Source organism: Antechinus flavipes, chromosome 5 (genome assembly GCF_016432865.1).
Source record: "Antechinus flavipes isolate AdamAnt ecotype Samford, QLD, Australia chromosome 5, AdamAnt_v2, whole genome shotgun sequence".
Classification (NCBI taxonomy): domain Eukaryota; kingdom Metazoa; phylum Chordata; class Mammalia; order Dasyuromorphia; family Dasyuridae; genus Antechinus; species Antechinus flavipes.
The window spans coordinates 113713900-113740623 of NC_067402.1; the positions used below are offsets into that span (position 1 = coordinate 113713900).

The 26724-nt window shown below is 34.6% G+C and overlaps 1 protein-coding gene across 2 annotated transcripts; it reads left to right on the plus strand.

Moving 5' to 3' along the window:
• Positions 1 to 1494: 1494 nt before the first annotated feature.
• TMEM209 (transmembrane protein 209) lies at positions 1495 to 26141 on the plus strand. 2 transcript variants are annotated; one of them, XM_052000259.1, is made up of 16 exons: positions 1495 to 1890; positions 8516 to 8652; positions 8752 to 8810; positions 9146 to 9277; positions 10336 to 10568; positions 11669 to 11873; positions 12539 to 12714; positions 13598 to 13669; positions 15234 to 15330; positions 16858 to 16983; positions 18306 to 18403; positions 18793 to 18907; positions 19002 to 19099; positions 19711 to 19784; positions 22603 to 22694; positions 23560 to 26141. In XM_052000259.1, exons 2-15 carry the CDS (start codon positions 8516 to 8518, stop codon positions 22655 to 22657), a joined length of 1677 nt encoding a protein of 558 aa, XP_051856219.1. In that variant the 5' UTR covers positions 1495 to 1890; the 3' UTR covers positions 22658 to 22694; positions 23560 to 26141. The 2 variants fall into 2 exon arrangements, with proteins under 2 accessions (XP_051856219.1, XP_051856220.1); XM_052000260.1 differs by lacking the exons at positions 1495 to 1890; positions 8516 to 8652; positions 8752 to 8810 and adding an exon at positions 9008 to 9035.
• Positions 26142 to 26724: the final 583 nt, after the last annotated feature.

The window sequence follows — 26724 nt, forward strand, 5'->3', positions numbered from 1 at the left end:
TTCAGCTAAAAGTAATGGAAAGTATTTCTTCTCATCTCAATTTTTGGGCGTATTTCTGCATAAACTCCACTTCCTACCAGAAAATGCTTGCTTTATTAAAATACAATTTGATTTCTTTGAGGCCTTAATTTTCTCTTCCCTTTAATTAAAATATGTAGTTAGACTACATATAAATTTAGAACTTTTCATGATTTCTCTTTAAATGCCCAATGATTAAAATAATAAGATGGTCAGTTATGAATTGAATAAAATTTAGTAGAGTACTTTTTTTTTAATTTAGGAAAGAAGGATAAAGAAAACTTGGTTTGTCCTATTAATTAATAGTGTCAGATGTTGTCACCCCTTTTGCATTTTTTCAACAGATTTCTCCATTTGAATTCTCATTTAAAACTATAGCCAAATCCAGTTCAATTCGAGAAATTTGCAAAATTACAGCAGTCACCATTTATAAAGCACTGGAGTTTTTTAAAATATACAATTATATTTGTAAACTATCATTAATAAATCCCTTCTGGTTTTGTTCTATGAGAAAAATCATTTTCAAAATAAAATAGGCTTATTGAAAGCAAAAATGGGAATTTTGATCACAGAAACACAGAAAAAAATCTCAGCGTACTATGATAGTGGTATCTTTTCTAATTATGTACCATCCCGTTATTCAGGGAAGTGATTATGTTTTCCTTTCTTTTTAACTTGATTTTGAGCCACTTCTCCCTTCAATGTCAAATTCTAATAAGGCAAAGAGACCAACTTCATAATCAGTCTATGTTTGTGATAAAGTGCATGTTCATCACATTAAAATGCAATGAAACTGCATAATTATGGGGAGATTTCAATTATCGATGCTACAATTTATCCCTCTTCCTCAAGAATTAACTTTTTCTGTTAGACCGCCACATTTCAAAATAGCTTTTATAGCAAAGTGCCCTAGACAAAATGTTCTCTTCTCACAGGTATCTCGAGGTATTTCCCTTGCATAGCAACTAGCTCCTGTTCCAGCCTCGGGATCAGAAGATGTGAGTACAAGTCCTGCCAGGCTGTGTAACCGAACAAGTTACTTAACCTCTCAGTAGTCTTAACATTGCAGAACTGTTGCCTATCTGCATTTACCAACGCTTAAGGGGAGGACGGAAGGTATCTAATAAAAAGTGAAATCTGAGACAATCCCGCCCGCCCCCCCCCCCCAAAAAAAAGCAAAAACATTCGAGATTCTATACAGTGGAAAGGGCGATTTCTAGCTGATGAAACCTAGACTATTTTAAACTAGGTAACTAGTTTAAAAACATTGAGGGAAAGCTATTTAGCGAAATCTGCTCAAAGTGCGGAAAGCATCCATGGGGCCCGAGGCCGGATCAGTCCAGAGGACAATCGGACTGAGACCTGAGAAAAGCAAACGGTCGCAGGGCCAGGAACCCAGAAACTTGCGGATCTGTTTCTATTTGAATTTAACGCGGTGCGTTTTATTTATCCTCTTTAGTCTGTTCAAGGTTTTTGAGGTAGACCGTAGACCTCCTCCAACCCTGCAGCAATAAACAAGGAAAGGAGAGCCTTCCCTTGTTCGAGTTCCTCCCGTATCCTTCCCTTCTTCAGCCCGCCTCCTTCAGTAACATCCTGCGTTACTGCGCAGGCGCCACCCTACAAGCTACACGTGCGCGCACGCGCTCCCATTTCCAAGGCAACGCTCCCTCCTCTCGCAAGAAGAGATCACCGTCGGACCCTTTCTCCCCGGCCCCCTCCCTTCCCGCGCTCTATTCCACCTTGCTCCCGCGGTCCAATTTTCACGTTGTGATTGGCCCCACGCCCCGGGGCTGGGCTTCCGCGAGCTCACGTGACTGTGCGCAGGCGCGCTGAGAACTAGTGCCGAGACACGGCTGCGGGAAGTTGAGCACGGTGAGTTGTTTATGTGTGTATTCTCGTTTATTTTTCCTCTCGAGGGAGTGGACGGAGGTTCCGCTTTCCGCCGGGCTTGTGGGAGGCTCGGTCCCGGGGAGGGCGCGGGGGCGGCGAGGCGCACGAGACTGAGGGGAGCCGCGAGCGGGCTGTGCTGAAGCGAGGGCGGGAGGGCTCCGGAGGGACTGAAGCGGGTCCCCGGATGCCCGGCTGATTTAGGGAGGAGGCCAAGTCATCCCCGATGGTTTGAGTTAGCTGATGCTTTGTGGCGTGGACGGCTGAGGGCGGACGTCTCGGTGTGAGGAGGAGCTGAGGCCGCCTACGTGAAGGCCTAACTATCCTAGGACCGGAGCTAGGCGCAAGCTCAGAGGCCAAGGAAGCCTTTGAGGCAGAGAGGTTAGGTGACTTACCCAGGGTCACACAGCTATGAAGCATCGGAGGCCGAATTGGACCTCGATTCCTCCTGATTCCTCGGGCCAGGGCTCTTAAGCATCTTGGGCACTGGAGTGCGTCACCCCGTGTATTATTAAGCCAAAGTGAGTCGCACCACGCTCCCTGTCCTTCCCTTCCTCCCGCCCTGCACCGGGACCAGTTCCGACCCGGCTTCTGACAGTGATAACTAACGCTCATGCACAGTGCCGTCAAACTTCTCAGCCGAATTTGTAGTTGTCTATAAAAGCAGGATAATATCCTTAGTATCTACTTTAAAGCGTAGACTTCAAATCAAGTCCTGTATACATAAAGTATAAAAAGTCAACTGCTATTATCTTCCCCCCAAAAAAGTGTGTGTGTGTGTGTCCCTCACCAGAAACAGCGTATTTTGGGTATGGGGACACAGGTAAACAACAATAAGGAACATTTATGAGGGTCTTTCTATTACCACTCTTAAGAGTATATAAAACTCTCCTGTACATTTTTTTCTTTTTTTTTTTTCCTGAGGCAATTGGTATTAAGTGACTTGCCCAGGGTTACACAGTTAGGAATTAAGTGTCTGAGATCAAGTTTGAACTCAGGTCCTCCTGACTTCAGGACCATTGCTTTATCCACTACACCACTTAGACGCTCTTCTATACATTTCAATAAATGTAGCTCAAGAGTCAGTGCTTGGGGCAGTGCAGAGGGTATCTCATAAAAAGTGAAATCTGAGACACTTGCGTCCCTCTCTCCCCCCCCCAAAAAAAAAATCAAGAACATTCGAACTGAGATCTCCTGAGGTTCAGTGGAAGGAGTGATTCTTGTCACTTGCTAGTGAAACCTTGACTATTTTAAACTAAGTAACTAGTTAAAAACAGTGAGCTTTAATAGCCACTGTGTTCCAGACCTAGTGTTAGATTCTGGAAAACAGAAAAATTGAAATAGGCCTTACTCTCAAAGAGTTTACTTTCTATTTAAGAGAAAGAACTGATACACAAATATTCACAGAGAATATTGAACTTGTGTGCCTGGCACTGTGCTAAGCATTAGGAATAGATAAAAGACCAAAAAAAGACTGAGGCTTGCTGCAAAGAACTCACATTTATTTATTTATCTATTTATTTGATTTTTCCCCAGTTACTTTCAAAACAATTTTTTAAACATTTGTTTTTAAGATTTTTGAGTTCTAGATTCTCTCCCTTATCCCCAACCACAATTAAGAAACCACATATGAAGTTATACAAAATATTTCCATAAAATTCTGATTTGAAAACATAGATCTCCCATGCCTAATGAAAATAAAAATCCTCAAGAAAAATAAAGTTAAAAATTTAGAGAGATAGAGAATGCTTCAATCTGTATTCAGACACAATCAGTTCCTTCTCTGGGTATGGATAGGATTTTTCATCATAGGTCTTTAAAAGTAGTTGTGGATTATTGTACCACTGAGAATAGCCAAGTCATCTACAGCTGGTCATCCCAGAACATTGCTATTACTTTGTAAACAGTGTATTTCACTTTGTTCATGGAGGACTTTCCAGGCTGTTTGTTTGGTTTTTTTTTCCCCTGAGAATATCCTGCTCATCATTTCCCATAGAACATTAATAACATCAGAGAAATTTGGCTTCAAAGTTTTTTTTACAATTATTATTGTTAATTGTATTTCCCCTCTCCCCCCCCCCATCCTTTCCTTTTATCCTGTTCCTCCTCAAAAATGCTTTGCTACTGACCACTCCTTCCCCCAATATGTGCCCTCTCTTTTATCACTCTCCCCCCTTCCCATATCTCCTATTTTCCTACAGAGTAAGAGAGATCTCTAATACTCAGGAGATGAACGTTTTCATGGATGAGACAAGGTACAAATGAGATATGTATAGGCAAAATCTAGGAAAATGATCTCATGGAAAGGTACCAGCTAGCACTAAGGGAGACATAATGCAGAAGGCAGGATTTGAACTGAGATTTGAAGGAAGCCAGAGAATCAGAAATGTCAAGCTGCTACAATATATAATTGCAGGCATAAGGAATAGCCAGTGCAAAAAGTGTTGAGTGGAGATAAAAATATTGTATTATAGGAACAGCAAGTAGAGCAGTGTAGCTAAATTGTAGTATATGTAGAGGAGAGTAAAAGTATAAAACTGGAAAGCTAAAAAAAGACCTAGTTGCCAAGAATTTTAAATGCCAAAGAGAGGACTTTATATTTAATTCTGTGGTAAACAGTGAGCCAGCAGAGTGGTGACATATTCTTGGAAAGATAGCTTTGCTGAGTGGAGGATGCATTAGAATAAGAAGAGATTTGGGACAAAACCAATATAAAGCTTACTGCAACAGGCCAAAAGTGATAAGCACTGAGTACTTCACATCTCCTTGTGAATGGAGAAAAGGGGGTATCTTTAGAGAGATGTGAAGGTAGAATTTGATGACAAATGGATATGTGGGGAGAGTGTTAGAATTTAAAGATAACACATTAAGATTATGAACCAGGCTGACTGGGAGGATAGTGGTACCTTTAATAATAACAATAAAGTTAGGAGACGGGAAAGATAATGAGTTCTATTTTTGAACATGTTGAACTTATGGGTATCCTATGGGACATCCAGATATTAATGTCCAAAAAAACTCTTGGTGATATGGAACTGATCTTAGGAAAAAGATTAGGATTGGATAGGTCTGGAAATAAATTCCCTAGAGATAGACTATTTTTAACCTATGGCAGCTGACTTTCCATATAAAAGTGTATATAGCTGGAGAAGAGAAAAGAATCCAGGTTAGAGCTTTGGAGGTCATCCTAAAAACTCATAAAGCAGATTTAAAAAGAAAGAATAGATTGGAGGAGAATCAAGAAGAACAATATATTATGGAAACCAGAGAGGAGTCTAAGAGAAGGTGATAAGTAGTGTCAAGTGCTGCTGGATAATGTTGAATGAGGAATGAGAAAAGGCCATTAAAACAAGCAATTAAGAAATCATTAGTAACTTTCAGAGAGGGTAATTTCAGTAGAATGATGAGATCAAAAACCAGATTGGAGAGTGTTTAGAAGAGAGTAAGACTAGAAGAAATACTCATATTACTTTCTCCAAGAATTTAATAAATGAAAGGATAGCTAGTCGTAATGATAGGATAAAATTGGAGGTTTTTAACGGTGGGGAAATCATATTATAGATAACAGGAAAGTAGACAAAAAGATAAGATAGGGAGAGACTGAAAGTGCAGGTGATGTGAGCAGTTTGCTTGAAAAGAGAGGAGGAAATGGGATCAGGTACTTTTAGAGCAGTTTTTGCCTGGGTAAAAACAAAGGACCATCCCTTAAAACTAAAACTAAGTGAAGGTGGAAGTACTGAGAGGGAAGGAAGAAAGAGGGAGTTGTCAATGAATGGCTTCAGTCTTTCTCTGAAATAAGATCCTTAGCTGAAAGGACTAAGGGAAAAGATGCAGTCAAAGGCTTCAAAGGGAATTAAATGATTTGGAATAGTTGCTGTGATGAGTGGAACAACAAATTTACTAGGGAGGTATAAAATTTACATAAGGATGTATATGGCCCCCATTTAAGATTATATTATTATTATATATGCATATATATATTATTTACATTATAATATAAATTTGTAATAGACCCAGTTAGTAATTAATATGATTTTTTTTCAGCACCATGTGAATAGGAAGAAAGGACTGGTAGATGATGGACATAATTGAAGGTTGGGAGCAATAAGAGAAAGGGGCCAAGGAATTTGAGAATAAAAGTTCATATAGAATTGGATTTTTTTGAATAATCACTCAAGATAGGGAAGAAAGGCTAGTGTAGACAGTGATGGGAATGATGATTTGGAAAAGAACTGAGAAGGAAAGAGAATGGAAGTTATATTGAGATTGAAGCACAGGGTTAGGACTTAGGCATAGGCAAAGATGAAATGCTAAAAGGTAATGATCAGTTAAAAGAATTTCAGAGTTCATGAACATGGAGATAGAACAGTATAGATCTGATCATGTGACTACAACTTCATTGGCTTCCTGTTGCTGCTGGAATAAAAAATTAACTGTTTAGCTTTTAAAACCTATGTAACCAGGCCTCGACCTACTTTTCCAACTCTTTGTACATTTAACAACCCTAACTCCAGTTACCAATGATCTCTTCTGATAATCTCTCAGTTCTCAACATTCTCAACTTAAAAGCTGCATTTGACACTATTAACCACCCTCCCCTCTTGGATATGCTTTCTTCTTGAATCTTCATGATGCTGTGTTCTCCTGGTTTACACCTTATCTGTCTGACTGCTCCTTCTCAATGTCTTTTATTGTTTCTTCATCCTCACAGTGCCTTAACTAGAGATCTTCCCCAAGATACTGTCCTGGACCTTTTGGTATTCATCAGCTTTTGTAGGATTTTTGATTTTTGATTTTTTAAATAGCGACACAATTTAAGGAAGATAGATTGAGAAACTATACAACTAATTCTAACAATATATTATTGTCATGACTAATATGGAAATATGTTTAATATGATATAACCTGTATCAGATTGATTGCCATCTTGAGGAGGAAGGGGGAGGTAGGGAGAAAAAATGGAAATCAAAATCTTTTATAAATATAAATTTTGTATAAATATATAAATGTAAATGTAAATAAACAAATATAAAAATAAATATATATGTCAAAAACTCATAAATAAATAAAAAATGTTGCTCAAAAATATTTTAGAATTCCTCTTTTAGAATTGTCTTTTTTAGTTCCAAATTTTCTCTCTCCCGATTGAGAAAGCAGTCAATATGATACCCTTCTACATGTGAAGTATGCAAAATATTTCCCATAGCTTTAACTATCATCTCTATGCAGATGGCCCCCAGAATGATATATCCAGCTCTATTCTCTTCCCCCAAGCTACAGTGTCAGGTTACCAATTATCAGACATTTCAAATTGGATGTTCTTAAACTTCTTAAACTCAGCATATCTAAAATTGAACTTAATATCTTTCCCCATAGACTCTTTTCTTTCAAACTTCCCCACAGTTCTATAAAAAAGCACCACTATCTTTCCAGCATCTTAAAGTTTTATAATCTCAGTATTACCCTGGGCTCTTCACTCTCTCCCTCTTCCCATATACCCAGTCTCTTGCCAGATTTTGACATTCCTACCTTCTCAGTGACTCTTCCATCTAACTTCTTTTGATTCACACAGTTACTACCTTAGTTTGAACTCATATCAACTCACACCTTTATTATTGCAATAGCTTTTTAATGGTTCTCCTCGACTCGTGTCTCAAACCTTTCAAGTGCATCCTCTAAACTGCTACCAAACTAATTTTCCTTAAGCAGAAATCTGACCATGTGCCTTTCCTAATCAACTAACTCCAATGGCTTCCTATAGCCTGCAAAGTAAAATATGAATTTTTTTAGTTTTTAAAGCCCAGCAAAATCTGGTCCTAACCACCCTATCTAGCTCTTCCATATGAGAGCCCTTCAGATACTTAAAAACAGCTGTTATATATCCAAGCCTTCATTTCTCTAAGCTAAACATAATCGGTTTCTTCAATCAATCCTACTTTAATGTAGACTCAAGGCTCTTCACCATCCTGATCTCCAACCTCCTCTGGATAGTGTTCAGTTTATCAATAGTTTTTTTAAATCCTGGTGCCCAGAATTGAATATAGTACTGAGGTTAACATCTGGCATGAAGAGAGTATATTTATTACATTCCTATGCTTCCTTCAGAACAAGATATATTTTGTTTCTTGGTTGTTTTACCTCACTTCTGATGAGCTTTTAGTAACTAAAACCCTCTGATCTTTTTCAGAACAACTGCTGTCTTTCTTTATCTTCCTTCTTTATCTTAGGAATTTGTCTTTTTTATACCCAAGTGTAAGACTTTTTTACATTTATCCCTGTTAAAAATCTATTATCTTAGATTTAGCCCAATAGAAATTTTTTTGAATCCTGACTCTGTCATCCAGTATTTAAACTGTCCCTTTCAGTTTTTTGTAATCTTCAGATTTGATGAGTAGCTATGCCTCTGTCCTTCATTAATTTTTTGAAAAATTAAAAGCACAGGATGCGCACAGATCTGGGGATACTCACAGGAAACTTCCTGCTATGTTGATATTGAACCATTAACAACTTCTTTTTGAATCTATCTACCCATCTAGCTCTGAATCCAAAACAACTCCTCTCTAAAAAAACGTTTTAACAATGGTGTTCCCTTAATTTTGTCTCCAAATAGATGCATAGAGAACAGAGTCCCTCTGCTTCCCTCATTGACAGAACCATCAAGATGAGAAAAGAGACCGAAGCTAGGAAAGTGGTTTTAGCTTGGGGACTCTTAAATGTTTCTATGGCCGGAATGATATATACAGAAATGTAAGTCCATTAACTAGAATAAGAACAAAAATTTTTAACTGTGTGAAAATATTTTCTAGACTTTAGAAGATATTTTAAAATAATTTTTATTTTTTTCAGGACTGGGAAATTACTAAGTTCATACTACAATATTACATATTGGCCCCTCTGGTATATTGGTAAGATATTCCTGTATTATGATGTAACTTTTGTTTATTATTGCATAAAAATTAAGTAAAAATGCAATTCAGATTTGACTTTTTTTGAAAAAAAAAATTTTTGAATGGAATGTTCAAATGATGCAAATTCATTTTAATTTTTCTGGATAATGCATGGTATATGCTATACTGTTGTGTACATTATTTAGTAGAAAATTAGGCTGGCAGCAATAATGGAATGTACAAGTGAGCTGTTATTTCTTTTTACAAGTTAGAGTTTTGTTTTTTATTAAAATTGGTTGGGATGGTTGTAGGGTGCTTGTTTTGTGTTTTAATTACCTCGTGTTTCATTCCAGAGCTTGCACTTGCATCTCTCTTCAGCCTGAATGCCTTATTTGATTTCTGGAGGTATTTCAAATACACTGTAGCACCTACAAGTCTGGTCATCAGTCCTGGACAGCAAACACTTTTAGGTTTGAAAACAGCTGGTAAGTGTTTTGTATTTCTTAATAAAATAAGCAACAGATATCTCTTACTTTCAGATGTTTCCTTTTCAAAAATCTTGGTCTTGATGACCATCTAATCTTCAGGGTCCCTGTCTTACCCTTATCTAAATCTAAATGTAGAAGACAATAATTTATATATTTGGGACAGAATTTAATTATATTTTGAACATACTAAGTTTGAAGTGTCTATAAGTCATGCAGTTGATTAATTAGGAAAGGATAATAATAGATAAGAAAATAGAGCTCAGGAAAGAAATGAGATAAGAGCTGAGTATGTTGATTTTTCAGACACTTTTTTAACTGATACTGTTCTTGATATTTTCCCCTAATTGCTTATATTCTCCCACTTTGAGATATCCCTCAATATAAGCTCTTAATATTTTCAAATCTGTATTGTCTCCAGCATGTATTTCTTCTGTATTTACTTGGTGTGATCCATTTATTCCTGACTTCATTTTCTCAAGTGCCATTTCTACTTCCTCATAGCACATCAAGCACTGATAGCCCCATGTGGTTCCTTGGTGATGGGTGGTGCAGACAAATCTGTCCTATTTTCTACATATTTGTTGTCCTTTCACTGTAAATGTTTTGCCGAGTAATCTAGCTTTTTATAAATTTGTTTGTGGACATTTTACTGTTTGGTTAAACAGAACTGTTCATGATTTTCTGCTATCCTGTTCTACAATTAACAATAAGTGCCTATAGAAATATAAGCTGTTTTATTGTTTTGTTACCAGAGAAAACAACCCCAACCATTTAAATCTTATCTCCTAAAAACTTTTTCTCTTGAATATTTTGTTGACACTTTTTAAGGTTCTATTCTTCAGACATTTTTACTATTATAACATTGACTTTTTATTAGAATTTTAAGATACCATAATTCTTAAGCTCCTAAATTAAGGTCTGGGTATAATGTAGTTTTTGTTCTTTTTTAAAATAACAGTGCCTTTTCTGACTTTGACTCCCCAGAAATAGACAATTAGCATATTAAATACCAAAGGCTGCTCACTTCTATTTTTTACATTTTCTTTTTGTTGCAGTTGTGCAAACCACTCCTCCACGAGAATTGGTGGCAAACAATATCCCTCCTTCCACACCCTCTCCTCCAATACAGGGTCAAAGTGTGCTGAGTTATAGCCCATCTCGCTCTCCCAGTACAAGTCCCAAGTTTACTATGACAGGATATAGCCCTCAGCTTCAAGGTCTGTCATCAAGCGGCAGTGGTTCTTACAGCCCTGGAGTGACCTACTCGCCTAGCAGTAGTTATAATAAGGTAAGCCTTTTCTTTTGTTTACTAAAAGAGAAACATTTTAGCACTATCTCCAATATTGAATGTACAGTGTTCTTCATGCTGGTATTTTGCCACAGAGTCATATTTAAAACAAACAGAAAATTATCTCTTTAATACTAATGTCTTTAGCCCCTGTTTTCTTTATACTTATCCTATTTTCCTACTTCCTTCTGCAAAACTTTTGGGTATCCTCGCAGAATTCTAAGAGTCTTGTCTTTCATGCCCTCTTGTTTTATCTAAGCATTTTTCCAGATAAAAACAAAAGTTAGGACTCTTCAACCCAGCTTGATGGCCATTCTCCAAATCACAGAATAATGAGGGTTGTTTAGGTATTCATAGTATTTGTCCTAGTCATATCATTTTGGTTTGATAGGACTAGAAAAAAGAGATATGGACATTAGAAGATATTTGGTTGCTATATTTGATTGCTTGAAGCATATTATTGGAGAGCATTGCCAGGAACTTAACCACAAAAATAATCATTTTCTTGTATTTTATATTGCCCATTATTAGAGTAGCAGTACCTGGATATAAAACTTTCTCATTGTTGTTTTTTAAATATATTTTTACATTTGATTAACTTTTTAAACAAATGTTTGTAGTAAAATTGTTAAATCTGATTCTGGGAACAAATAAGAGAATTTTGTGAAAATGGAAGTTTTTTGAGGTAGCACTTAGAAAACATGGGTAGAACGAGTCTTGTGCACATGATATATTTGGTATAGGTCCTCCTTAACTTATTTTGATGTCACCTTTATATTATATTACTTAACATCTCCAATTCGAATACTGGCAAATTCTACTTGGATTTTTATTTTTCATGAAAGGAGTAGTAACTTACCATAACTTACAGCAATAATCTTCTCTCAGTTTATTTAATGATCTTTATGTCTTTTTATTCTGTCTTGGACCACCTTACCTCATTGTTAGGAATATACTTTACAAAACTTTAAGCACTAGAGAAATAGGAGTTTGTAATGTAAATCCAGATGAAAGAGACTTCATTTTAAATTAGAATAAGAGGTGAAAAAAGTCTTCTATACTGGTTTTAGCTTTTAAAGCAAATCTCTTATTCCAAATAGGTGTCTGGTTATAGCCCTTCCCCCAGTTCTTCTCCATACCCTACTACCATTGGTCCAGCAGAGAGCTCTGGCCTGAGATCTCGGTTCCGTGCCTCACCGACTGTCTATAACTCTCCAACTGGCAAAGAAGACTATATGACAGATCTCAGAACCCTGGACAATTTTCTTCGAGGGGAAGAAGAGAAGCAACATAGGGTCCAGCTGGGTAAAAGAAAATGATTTCATTCAGTCATAATAAAATTGGATTGTGGTATTTGTTTTTTCAATATACAGGGTGACCAAAAGAATATGCCATTTTCTCTGGGAGGCATTGGGAGACAGTGGAAAACTGAGAGAGTAAGCAGTAAGAGTTTCTAGCCCCATTTGCTGTTAACTAGCTGTGGAACTTTGGGCAAGTCATTCAATCATTCTGGGTCTCTGTTTCCTCATCTATAAAGTAAGGTTGTACTAGATTTTTCCAGGGACTCTTTGAACTCCTAAATTTTATGATTCTATGAGCTGAAATAACTCACTTTTTATTGACATATAGTCCCCAGTTCACTTCACTATGTATAGAGCTTTGTGCTGAGAATACAGTGGTAAAAATGATACAGAGCCCCAGCTCTTTTACAGCCTTCTAGAGTAAGATAAAACACACAAAAATTATGTCATGAAGTAAATATGGGGGCAAAAGAAGAAATATGGTAGTAAGCATATAATCTCTAGTCTCAGCAGTTGCTTTTTACTTGGGGGGAGAAATGTTACAGACTCAGCGAGGATAGTTCCTTTGAACATAGGGCCTATCATAATGTTACATAGTGGACACTCATCTTTTGACCTGTTGTGACAATAATTATAACAAACTGATGCTTACTAAATTGATGATTATAGGGAGTACAGATTCTACCTCACCTTCTAGCAGTCCTACTTTCTGGAACTATAGTCGTTCCATGGGTGATTACGCACAGACGCTAAAGAAATTTCAATACCAGCTGGCTTGCAGGTCTCAGGCCCCAAGTGCTAACAAGGATGAAACAGACCTTGGTTCTAAACAGGCTGCAGAAGAGGTAAATGAAAAAATGATGGCTTTATATTGCAGATCCTAAAAAGTTCTTGTTTATTCTTTTTAAAATATCTTAATGTCAACTTTTAACTTAGGAAATAGGGATAGAGTGCTAGAATTTGAGTTGGAAAAGCCTGGGTTCATTTTTTCTCTCCTGAAATCTAATTATATGATCAAGAGTCTCTAAAATAAAAATGATAATACCTATAATATCTACCTGATTGGATAGATATTATTTTGTGAGGCCCAAATGAGTAAAATGCTTTGTGCACTTGAGAGCCCTACTTAAAAATCAGTTATAAGTATACCGTAACAGGAATCATTGTCTGGCATACTTGATAAAAAATAGAAAATTTACTATTCACCAACTAACATTTATTCAGTACCTACTATATGCCAGGTATAATTTCAAGCTTTAGAGATATAAAGAAAGGCAAAAAAGCAGTCCCTGGAGATAATGGACTGGTATTCTTTGTGTGCCTTATACTGAATCAGGTTGTGCTTTTTATTATGTTTGTCAGCAGAAACTACTCTAATCAAAAGTGTTTTCAATCATCATGTTTGCTGCCTTATAGTTGGCATATACTGGTATCTGTTCGTTTACTTAGTTGTACAGTTTTTGTTACTTTGTTTCTTTTATATATGTTTGTTTTTGTACTTGTAACTTGATCATTTAAAAAGTTAGAGATGAAGAGCAACTCATAAGTACTTACAAATGAAAAATCAGAACCACAGTAATTTAAATGGTGATCTTTGTATATACCAGTTAAAGATTTTCTCAGCGTAGATATTTTTAAAGTTGTAGAAATGAAAATTACTATGGTCTCTGGTAAACCCTTTCTACATTGATTGTCCTTTTCAAAGCACATACTACTGTTTTTGAGTAGGTGTGGGCAAGAGTGACTATGAATCGACAACTTCTTGATCATATGGATTCATGGACTGCCAAGTTTAGAAATGTAAGTTCTGTCATTATTCTAATACAAAGTGTGGTTAATATGTCACTATTATGGATAAGAGTAGTTAAGTCATAGGGTAGATAGAGCATCAAACCTGTCTACTTCTTGAGTTCAAATCTGACTTTAGACATTTATTAGCAGTGTGACCTTGATCTGGGCAAGTCACTTAAACCTAAACCTACAAATCATCTGTAAAATGGTTGGAAAAAGAAATGGCAAAACTACTTACGTATCTTTGTCAAATAAACTCCAAACAGAATCAAGAAGAGTCAGACATGACTGAAATGAAATATTTGTGGATGGACTAATTTTCAGTTACCATCTCACATCTATAAGATTGGATAACATGACAGAAAGGGAAAATGAAAAATGCTAATTGGTATGTGAGAAAATAGGAACACTGACGTACTGTTGGTGGAGTTGTGAACTGGTTTAACCATTTTGGAGAACAATTTGGAATTGTCCCTAGAGAACTATAAAACTGGGCATACTCTTTGAACCCAGTAACACCATTACTAGATCTATTTTCACAACAGCTCATTTTGTAGTGGTAAAGAATTTGAAATTGAGGAAATAACCCAACAATTGAGAAATGGCTGAATAAGTTGTGGTATATGATTGTGATGGGATACTATTTAAAGCAGGATGCTTTCAGAAAAATCTGGGATGAATTATATGAACAGATGCAAAGTGAAATGAGCAGGACCAGGAGAATATTGCATACAGTAGTAACAATATATGGTAAATAGTGATCAGCTATGAAACATGTAGCAATTCTGATCAACACTGTGATCCAAGACAGTTTCAGAAGTTTCATCATGAATAATGATATCCACCTCCAAAAAGAGAACTGATGGTCTCTGAATGTGAAGTACAGTTATTTGCTTTTTTTTGTTTTTCAGTATAGCTAATATGGAAATGTTTTGTGTAACTTCACATGTGTAATTGATATATCACTTGCCTTCTCATTGGATTAGGGAAGGAGAGGATTTGAAACTCAAAATTGAAAAAAAAAAATTGTAATTTCTATGCACAAAATAATAGATAAACACTTATTAAGTGCCTGTGAATCAAGGCACTCTGCTAGGCATTGAGGAAAGAAAGGGAAAAATGCATTCTACCATGAAAAAAAAATTGTATTTTATTGGACCAATATAACACATATACAAATATTATATGAAATATTGGAAAGGGGTGAGCACTAATAATAAAGGGTATCAAGAAAGGCTTGACAGAGGAGTACCATCTAAACTGGGTTCATCAAATAAAAAATGAAAATGGGAGAGCTCTGAGAGCAGGATCTACAGTTGGAATCTTGGTGAACAGAAATAATTTAGAATATTTAGAATTTATTCTTTCCTTGGATATTCTGTCTCAAAAGCTAATAGTGAGTTAAAATTTATTGTTGCTCTGAAAAGTAGTTTTGAAGCCTTTAGTTCTAAAACCTTTTCGACAATTGCCTTCTCAGAGCAATAAATCTGTTTATCTACAGTATGCACAAATGGTGTATTGTAGTTAACTATAGTTTAGTTCTTTATCATGTTACTTTAATTTTTTCTAATAGTGGATCAACGAGACAATATTAGTGCCACTTGTTCAGGAAATTGATTCTGTCAGTACACAAATGAGAAGAATGGGCTGCCCAGAGCTACAGATAGGAGGTATGATCAAAAGTAAATATGGGTATTTCTGTTTTCTTGACCTTATTAGAAAAAAATTCTATATTGTGAGGAGGTTATTTAGCCGATTTCACTCCTCTGCACTGACATTGGAGGTTGGGGGATGGGAAGGATGACATTAATGCCCAAATGTTGTTGAGAAAAGCAATTAAACTAAAACAAATTGAAAACCTCTGGGAGTTTTTAAACTATTTTTTAAATTATCCTTTTGCTATTATTATAATAAATTCTTAGGCAGACTATATGTTGATTCTTCTTTCATGACATTTTCTACCATAAAACTGAGTCTGTTAGAGCTCCAAATTTCAGTGGGACTGATTCACTGTTAAAATTGTGCTAAAATATGCCACTTTTCATTAACCCAATAGTATAATGAATGTATTATCTTGGTAATTTTTAAATCAGCTATATTTAGATTCTCATCTACTAAAAAAAGAAAAGAAAAGTGACTGCGGTACTTCAGCTGGCTATGTCCTCTTTTTTATCATGTACTCTGGCAAAAGGCAATAAAACTGAAGTCCAGCTTCACTCCTTGGCACGGAGCTAACCAATCTTTGGTTCCCGAAGGCTATGCCAACAGAATGGAAGCTTAGTCAAGAACCAAAATTGAACAGCTTCTAGATAGCACCTGATAATAGATTCCATTGTGTGTGATCTAGTCTAAATTCAGAGGTTCATTGCCACATTGGCCACAGAATGATCAGTTTTTTGTTAAAGCAGTTCTTAATGACAGCTACTAAGTTAGAAATGGATTGCGGTCTTCATCAGGAGAGGGAGTACATACTCAGATGAAATTGTAAGATCTTAAGAATTTTGGATTGAATCAGATCTCTGAATAATTGCTCTTAGAAATATTTAGATTGTTTTGTATTATACAGTAGTTCTTTCTTATAATCAGGGTGTTCCTTAGCCATTTTGTTTTCTATGGACTATAAACAGAAATATGACTGCCAAAATACATAATGTATTTCCAAGAGTCATTTCTTGACCCTACAATGTGGTTTTTCAAATCTATTTGCCTTTTTTGTCTTTTAATATTTTAATGGCTTAGTATGTTACCCTTTTTTGATTAAATTTTTTTATTTACAAAATAACCACTTATTAATACAAGAGGCAGTTGTCAGTACAAGTTTTCAAGTATTATCCACTAAGAGATTAACAATAAAAATATGTCATAAATTTAAATGTATGTTTATGATGCAGATTTTTCTGATACATAACTGCATAAAATTTCTCTGGCTAATTGCTTATAGTTTCAGTCTTCAGGTGATAATCTGTAAATGAAAGAGTTATTTGTCAACATTTCTTCTGATGTAATAAGTCAGTAGACAGTCACTTATTCTTGCTGCCAAGACAAACCATAATCCCATTCTGTAATAATTTAAAAATAAAATATTTGAAGATACTTCTTTAAAGATGTTAAATAGATTTGCATCATAATGACCTGTGATAGGTGATTTTTGTTATAATAGAATTTCCTCTCTCCCCTGCCCCTTTATTTTTTTTCAGAAGCCAGTATTACTAGCTTGAAACAAGCTGCCCTGGTCAAAGCCCCTCTCATTCCAACCTTGAATACTATAGTGCAATATCTAGACCTTACACCAAACCAGGAATACTTATTTGAAAGGATCAAAGGTAAATATTATTTTGAAGATTTAAAAAAAAAACCTTTGAAAATTAGCTATTTTATTACCTTAAAGAAGCCATGAAAGATAAAGGGGGGGTGGGAAATCCAATATTTGTGAAATAATCCTTAGTCATATGTGTAATTGTATATTTTTCTTCACTAAAGTCCTACTCTGATTCATCATTGTGACACAGAAGTAACCCTGGTTTCTCAGAAACTTCAGGTACGATGTCTTGTAACAGACTTTGTCATCCAAAGACATCATACTTCCCTGCTTACATCTTTGGATGACAAAGTCTGTTACAAGACATCGTACCTGAAGTTTCACATAGATGTGAAACCTCTAGTGGTGGTGAATATTGACAATTTGTCTGTTACTTCTAGACTGGGACACGGAAGCAGTGAGAACATGGTCACACTTAATATGTGTCAGAGAGGACTATCCTTCACTTTTACCATATTACCTCTCTTGAAGAGAGAGTGTGAGAGTGTCTGTGTGTCTGTGTGTCCGTGTGTGTGTATACATTAAACTTCAAGTGAAAAGACTCTCTATCAAAGAGAACAGTATCTGCTCCATAGCATTGTTGCCAGGTGAGAGACTATTAGAGGAGCAGGACTAACACCTACAGCTGCTTTCATCTGCCTTCCCCTTTACATCCTGCTACTTTTTATTGTGTGTCTCTATGTTTGAAAGCTTTTTAGTCACCAGTATAGAAAAATTAAGTTTTCTATATACAAATATATAGGCACTTGGAATATTTAGACATCATTTCTCCAGAATACTAAAGATGGACTCACTCCTTGATGTCTTTCACCAGAAGAGGAGAATATACTCAATGCTATTTCTCCTAACTGATTTGTATTTCTTAGAATAACTTAGTCATCTTTAATGTTACTATTTTTCTTTCTTGGATCTTTTTTACTCTGCCTCCTTAATAGCAGGGAAGTATGATTTAATAAAAAGTAAGCTACCATGAAAATCATTAGCTCCTCTGATACTGAGACATAAAGATTCTTCCCCAGCCTCTGAGCTTGTGTTCACATAGATGTGAAGCCTCTAGTGGTGGTGAATATTGACAATTTGTCTGTTACTTCTACCTTGCACAAGATGAGGGTCCTGCTGGGATTCTTGCAAAAAACTTAAGTTGTGAAAGAAAATCAGTATTATGAGTAATATTTTTAAAAATTGGTTTTGCAAAATGGTTTTCATTGTTTTAAATAACTTTTAGGAATCTTTTTGGGACTTAGTTTTTTGTTTTGTTTTTAAAGAAAACTTTTCTGAAGAGATACTGCCTCTTAATCATCTTATATCAACTCTATCCAATCATAGAACTCTCCCAAGGTGGTTGTATGAGCTCATTCCGATGGAATAGAGGCGGGGATTTCAAAGCACGAAAATGGGATACAGACCTGCCCACTGATTCTGCTGTGAGTCAATATGATTGGGTTTTAAATAATTTTGATTAAATTTTTCTATGCTCAAGAAATTGTTTTATCTCATAATAAGAATTTAAAATGTTTATATTAAAGCAATAGCTAGAAATTACATATATATGTTCTTAATTTGCATCCTTTCTAGCTATGTGAGCTTGGCTTAAGTTCAAACCAATTATCAAAAATATTAGTTTATTATTATTAATTGCATAGATCAAATATTAATCATTTATAATAGCATTATCATGCCTTTTTTTGAGAAGATCTAAGTTGTAGAAGAAAATTTGTCCTAGGTCTCTCTCCATTGTAATCATTGTCCAAATTAATGGTGAATCTTATTATTATTGATGGCCATTTTCTGTACTGATTACTTTTATTTACAGATTATTATGCATGTATTTTGCACTTACCTTGACTCTAGACTACCTCCACATCCTAAGTATCCTGATGGAAAAACTTTTACTTCTCAGCACTTTGTTCAAACACCAAATAAACCAGGTAGAGAAATTTTTTGAAAAGAGGTATTGGGATTTTTAGGTGGAATATCTCTGTTCTAAGCTTAACTTTATTTTTTCAAATTGACATTCTGCAGATATTACAAATGAAAATGTTTTTTGCATCTACCAGAGCAATATTAATCCTCCCCATTATGAGCTAATTTATCAGCGTCATGTCTACAGTCTTCCAAAGGTATTTTTGTCTTTTGTATTTTATCATACATGCATTTTGTAAATGATGCACTACTTTGACTTTGAAAAAATATTCATTCACGTTTACTAAGAAATGTTTTACTTAAAGAAAAATGCATTACTACAAAGCACCAAAAATTCATTTATATTTATAACTAATGACAATTTTTTCCACTATCATGTTTACTAAGACCTTTTACATATAACTATATTCCTAATTTATGATCGCTACCAAATTCCAGTAAAACACATATACAGTAACTTAAAAGTCTGATAAAATGTTGCCAAATAGTAGATAATAAATATTTATAATTAGTGCATCTTTTGAATGTTAAAAATCTTTAGACAGTAGGAAAAATTGTTGGGTGTTTTGTTTTGTTTTTTTTTTTTTTAATATAGGCTAGTTATATTTCTTGCTTTCCCACCGCTAGGTAACCTTTTGCTTTGCAGAAGACTGTTTTCCTATAGGGTACAAGGAAATAAATCTCATTTTGTATCTGAATTTAACATTTTTTAATTATTGGGAACTAAAGTATTGAAATATTGCTATACTTGCCTACAAGGTTGAATTTTCATAAATTTTTTCTTAATTTTTTTTTTTTCTAAATTCAGGATAGGAATAACATGTTCCATACATTATTGATGTTCTTATACATCATAAAGACCAAAGAGTCAGGAATGCTTGGGTAGGTATAATGTGCCATTTCAAGCACAAACACTTCTTTTTAAGTGGTTTTTTATATCTTACTTTTCCTGTTGAGCTTCTGTAGTTATTTCATCATTATTCGCCCAAAGACCTATTTCCAGTCAGTGGGTGTTAGTGCCAATTTTATTAAATTGTTGTTAGAATCTTTATTGAAATGAAACTTAGGTATTGAAATGTATTATTCTTAATTATCATCACTATTTCATATGTAATATAACCCATGTCTAGCAAATTTGAGGCAGTGCTATACAACATTGTTGATTATTAGATGGCACCAAGATGGCAGAATAGCATAAAGAAATTTAGTCCAACTCTTCCAACATGACCCTTCCATAAAAATCTAGAAAACATATCAAATAGAGAACTTCAAGGGGGGAAAAAAAACCCACAGCAAATCATTTTTCCAGCCCAGGTTGGCAATAGAGAAGTGAGAGGTCTATGGGAATGGAATTTAGCCAGGACCATGTTACAGGCAAAAAAAAATTTTTTTTTAAAGTTTTTTGCAAGAATCCCAACAGAACCCTCACCTTGTGCAAGGTGAAGCAACAGGTGCCAGGTGCTATCTCTGTTGCTTACTGAACAATTCTGAATCACATATTCAGGTCTGACTGAGGAGTGGGCTAAACTGAGGGATGACAGTCCATGATAAGCATCAGTCACAATCTGTAAGCTGTTAACAAGTTCAGAAGTTGTGTGATTCAGACTTAGGAAATGAGCAGGGTCTCAGTTCTAACCTTCAACCCAGTGTAAAGCCTACAGCAAAATAACCTAAGGGGAGAGGAGCCTGTGTTTAGGTCATTCAGAACCCACAGAGCTTTCCGGTGCCTGAGAGTGTCTCATTCCTGCCCCAGCCTATTGATACTTCCAACCAGAGACAAGACAGTAGGATCCAGAACTAGATTAGTAATTTGTAGATCAGGCACAGAGGGCAGTGATCAGACTTTGACCTGGATTACACCTGTTAGGAGCATTGAAACCTCAATCCCCGGCCTAAAATATCCATGAAATCCTTGAATAATAAGGCACTTGATATCCCAAGAAAGTATGAGAGTCAAGAAAACAAAATTTCATGCTGAAGTATTGCAGGCACAGAATCTGACCCTAACGTAAAGTCAAAAAACAGAAAGTAGGAAGAATGAACAACCCTCCACCCTCCTCCTTTCTCCTCCTCTCCCTGAAAAAAGTTATTATACCCAAAGTTAATATACCATATTATGGTGACTGAAACAACTAAAAAGGCAATCTATAAGAAAGATCTCAAAGGAAAACACAGCTTGGACACAAGTTCATCTAGAATTTTGGGATTTTTGAAAGATAGAGCAAAGAATTCTTCTGTTTTTATTTCTAAAAGTGATTTTAAAAACCAAGTGAGAGCACTAGAGGAAAAAAAAAAGACCCATGGAAGAGTAGCTTGGAATAAGAGATACAAACATGTCCCAAGAAAAAATTGCTTCAGAATTTTAAAAACTAACTTAGAGAATAAAGAGACATAATTTAAGAATCATTGGACTACCAGAAAGCTCTGACAAAAAAAAAAAAAAAAAAAGCCTAACCATTACATTTCATAAAACTCATAAAAGAAAATTTCCCATTTCCCTCAGAACTAGTGAGCAAAGTTGAAATAAAATCCATTGATCACCTCTTAGAGGAAACCCAAAATGAAAACTCCCAAGTGTGTTATAGCCAAAATTTAGAACAGCTTGGATAGAGGGTAAAAAATGTTGCAAGCAGACAGAAATAAAGAATTCAAGTACTGAGGAGCCACAGTCAGGGAGAATAGATTTCTATTTTTTTTTCCTCATGGAGAAAATATTTTAATTAAAAATTTCATGCACAAAGACCAAATATAGTCTTGATACCTAAACCAGAGAGTAAAAATAAAGGAGGAAAACTGAACTTAATATCTCTCATGAATATAAATAAAATATAAGAGACTATAGCAACATATCACAAAGATTATATATTGTGACAAATAGATTTATATTCAAGGCTGATTAAATATAAAGAAAATTATAACAGTAATTAACCATATTAATAACAATACCAACAAAAACCACAATTATTTCAATGGATAGAGAAAAAACTTGCGACAAAATGCAATAACAATTCCTTTTGGGGCTTTTTTGGTTTTTTAAGCTACAAAGCAAAGGAGTAAATGAACCTTTTCTTAATATAAGTTAATAGCTATTTAAAACTAAGAATTAGTATTACAATGGAAATTCATTGGAAGTAAAAAATAAGGCTATTGTCACCATTACTATTCAGTACAGCACTAGGAATGCTAGTTATAGTAATAAGAATGAAAAAGAAATCAAGAGAATAACCATAAGCAAAGAGAAACAAATTTTTTCTTTTTTCCATAAAATATGATGGTTTACTTAGAGAACCCTAAAGAGTAATCTGAAAAACTAATTGAAACATTCAGCATCTTCAGAGTTGTGGGATATATAATAAATCCATTCAGCATTTCTATAAACAAAGTCCAAAAAGAAGATAGAAAATTAGGGTTACAAAATACTTCACCCAGATTGACATCTAAATAATTGGAGAAATATTAATTGCTTATGAATAGGCTAAGCCAGTGTAATAAAAATATAAAAATGACAATACTGCTAAATTTATCCAATATCCTCCCAAAGTTTATTTTTTATGACAGAAAAAAAAATGACAATTCATCTGAAAGAACAATCTAAATGATAGCTCATTTAATTGTTCTTCTGATTATCCAAATTATTGTTTGTGGTTATAAAAATAAAGTTAAATATCTGGATCCATTTAAATTCTTTTTTTCTTTACAGGAGGGTTAATCTCGGCCTCTCAGGAGTGAATATTTTGTGGATTTTTGGGAAATAGTTCGCTCAATCACTTCTTTTGATCTTTATTTTGACTGGTAATTAATGGGGGGGGGGGGAGGGGAAGTGGGTAAGAGAACTAATAGTACCAGATCTCAAACTATACTATACCAATGAAGCTGCCTTGTAAGTGTAGGTGGGGTTCAGTGATGTTGGTGAGGAGTGAAGTGGGAAAATGAAGTTCTGCAGTCAAGGGGAGAAATGATCAGAGAAGGTAAAAGTTTTCATAGTAGACTATGCATCTTGCAGAAAGATGAATTTCTGGAGATAGTGAAATCCAGGAAGTCTGCAGGTAGGAAATGATGAGGTGAATTCCCTGGTCATCCTCACAGGTAAATGGGGAATGTGTTTTTCAGCAAGTTTCTCTGATAGGTCTTATTTCTAAGTTATTTAGGAAACTCATTCAAATTTTTGTTTTTTGTTGTTGTTTTTGCTGAGGCAATTGGGATTAAGTAACTTGCCCAGGGTTACACAGCTAGGAAGTATTAATTATCTAAAGCCAGATTTGAACTCAGGTCTTCCTGACTTCGGGGCTGGTACTTTATCCACTGTGCCATCTAGCTGTCCCACTCATTCAAATTTATAAAAATAAGTGTCTTCCCCAATGATAAACAGTAAAAGATAAGAAGAAACAGTTTTCAAAGAAAGAAATCTGTGCTATCAAAAGTCACTTGAGAAAATGTTCCAAATCATTAATAGAGAAATGCAAAGTTCCACTTTATTATACCCATCAGATTTTAATATATTTCTAAATACAAAGCAGAACAGCAGTATAGCATTGTTCATCTTTATAATAATAACTCACATTTCAATTAGTCCTTCTCATGAAAGTTGTTACAGTTATAAAAAGAGACATCTATATCCTGGACCAAAATCCACTGAAACTCTTTTTTTTCTTTACAGGAGAGTTAATCTTCACCTTTCAGGAGTGAATATTTTGTGGGTTTTTGAGAATAGCTCATTTAAGCTCTTGATTTTGAGCTCTTTTGACTGGATCAAATAAAAATGTCAACCTTTTTGAAGATTCTAAGACTCTATTTCTCCATTCTGGAGCAGAATATATAACACTCTGGACAAAATGAAAGCTGGGGTAGTGAGGAGCTGCTGTTTTTAATTTTGACATCTTCTGTAACAAAAAAATGATTAACTTTTGGTTTGCATATATTTCAGGTTTTTGTAACTGTCTGCCATAAATATTGCTCTCTGAAGTTCCTTTGAAAAAAAAAATGTTACCCTTTTAATAAACTAGGGTTTTTTGGAGAGCTTCAGAAATGAAACCAGTCCATAGGATTACAAAACTTCATACCTAAGATAGTTTCACAGTATGTTTTCAATTTCTTGAGTATTTTGGCATAGGTTAATATCTTAAAAGACAGTGAATTATGAACTTGGTAATTTGTCACCAAATTTCCTGTCTTATCGATCACTCAAAATATAAAAGTTTAACTTTCCGTTAAAATTAATTTATCAGAGACAACAATGCTGTTTAAAAAAAAAAAAAAAAGATTTTGTGATATTAGCTCCAAAGAATCTGAATATAAGTTAAACTTGAAATTTTGACAATTTCATTCAGCTCTTTGGTTAAGCTTCTCAGGGATATTAAGGATACATGAGTTAAAAAGAAAAATTTATAACATTGATTTTAATAACGCAAATATACCATCACAGTATTATTTGAACATTTCTGTTTTTTAAGATTAAAAGTCAGCCCGCCTATTTAAAACTCCAGGAAAAGGTTTAATGCCAAGAGGAAGTAGATTTTGTATATTTGTGTGTTGTCTTCTTTCAAAGAAGGAAAGGAGTAGATTGTAGATAATTGGATGTGAATATGGTAAATGACATTAGAAAAGAAACAAAATTGCTGGGATCTAGCATAGATTTATTTTAAAATGTCATACCAAACTAGTTTCATTTCCTTGTTTTGACAAGATTACTACATCTGGGTATTGTTGCAACTGTATCTGAATTTCCAAAATGTAAGGCATTTAACTTTTTAGATAAGATGGAAAAATATGGATACCAGTCTAGTTAAATGGATTCATAGCTGGTTAAAACTATATGCAAAGAATGATCAAATTATCAATTGTTCTCCTGCAGAACTCTAGCAACATACCAAATGACTCTGTCTTTAGCTCTGTTTTTATTAGTAAATTCATTAAAGACACAAAGAGGTGTGTTTACAAGATAGAGCTGATAGGCTAGCTAATTCATAGGTAGCAGAATCTTAATTTCACTTGATAAAATGATGGGCTAGATTAAGCTCAATATGAATTATTGGTAATTATGACAGCTTAAAAAGCTAATGTGATTTTAAGGTGTATTTTCACTTTTATGTAGTGCTCTAAAGTTTACAAAGCACTTTTCTTACAGAAGCTCTGTGAGAGATATATTAATGCAACTGTGTTACCCCAATTTTATAAAAAAGGTAGAAAGGGTAGCGAACATGTTCATACAATGCTTATAAGGGACAGAGCCTAGATTGGCCCCATAACTACAAGTCCAGTCTCCTTCCACTATATTTATTTCCTCTCTAATAGCCTTTAAAGTCCCAAAAAATCCATTGATCCACTTTGACTCAGCATCAAGATTAATGTGATGTATTTGTTTTAGCTTAAGAACATTAGCTGTCATGTCTTGGAAGAAAATGTGAACTGAAGTTGTTATGAACATATTAAAATTTTCAGAATTCAGTAGGTGGTGATTGAAAATATTGTTTAATAGTTGGTGAGAAAGTGAATATTATTTGTTTTAAGATGTGTAAAATCAGAATATCCTTTCTTTTCCTTTATGTCTTCTACCCAAGATTTTCAAAAAATTAAACCCATGATAGATTTTATTTATATTGACATGTAAAGAACTGGCTAGATGACATACTTAGAAAACAACAAAAAATGTTTTCTATGGGTATCAAGACTATAATATAATATGTATTATTGAACCATAATTTGACTTTGACTTAAACATATGTGTTTTTATTTCAGTTCCATTATAAGGTTACCCAAGTTTTGTGCACTACCTAAATAACTGAGGAATTTGTTAACTTTTTATTATTACTACTGCCACTAAGAACACTGGGAAACAGTTGAACTTTTAAAGGAATTTCAGTGTAGTAATGGTGGCTTGAGAACTTTGTTTTAAGTGAAAGAATTTGTATTACATTTGTCATCTTTCAATTTCTAAAAAAAAAAAATGTAAGTGTATTTGATGTGTTAACATTTGTATGTTATCTCTTTTCTTTAAATTTCTAAAAATTAAAAATAGTATCTTAGATATATCACTTGAATTTTGGTTATGGAATCAGTCTACTTTTCTATTTAGAAATTATGTTCATTTTGTTACTCTTTTTCCCCTCCCCCCAACTTAATATTACATAAATCACATTTTTTTCTATGACAGTTATATCCTGGGATTGAAAATTTTAATTTCATTTGACTGTAAATTTTGTGTTGCTTGATTGATATTAAACTCCAATGGTAGAAACCTCATTCATGACTTTATCGCAACTACTACATCATCTGCAAAAGCCTGGATTATTTCTTTCCCAGCCTCCCTATCTCCATTCAATATGCTGCTGGCTTTCATCACTTGTCCATATCTCAAAAATGTAGAGCCACTGAAATTCCCTAGTAAATCTGGGATTAGTACTAGGTCTTTCCATTACCAGACTGTTCTTTTGCCTTAAAAGTGAATTGAATGGGAAAGCATTTTTTAAAAAACTCCATACCAAGATAAAAAGGCAAACCTTTAACCTTTTATTCTGAACCTTAAAAAAGACCTCAACCTACTGTTCTAATTATAATTTCTTCATATCCTAACATGTTACATTTAGCCAAAATGACCTAAATTCACCATTTTGTTTTCTGGCCTATGTCCTGATATCTGTAAGACCTTCCACCTTCCCATGCCTTTTCTTACTTTATCTAACCCTTAAGACCTATTTCAAATCCTGCTACAGTACTTTCTATTTTGGTATGTAGATTGTCATTTCCCCAAATTCCTTTAAGGAAAGAATCATTTATGTAACTCATAGTTCAATGTCTTTGCCACATGATAAAGGTAATTTTTTTG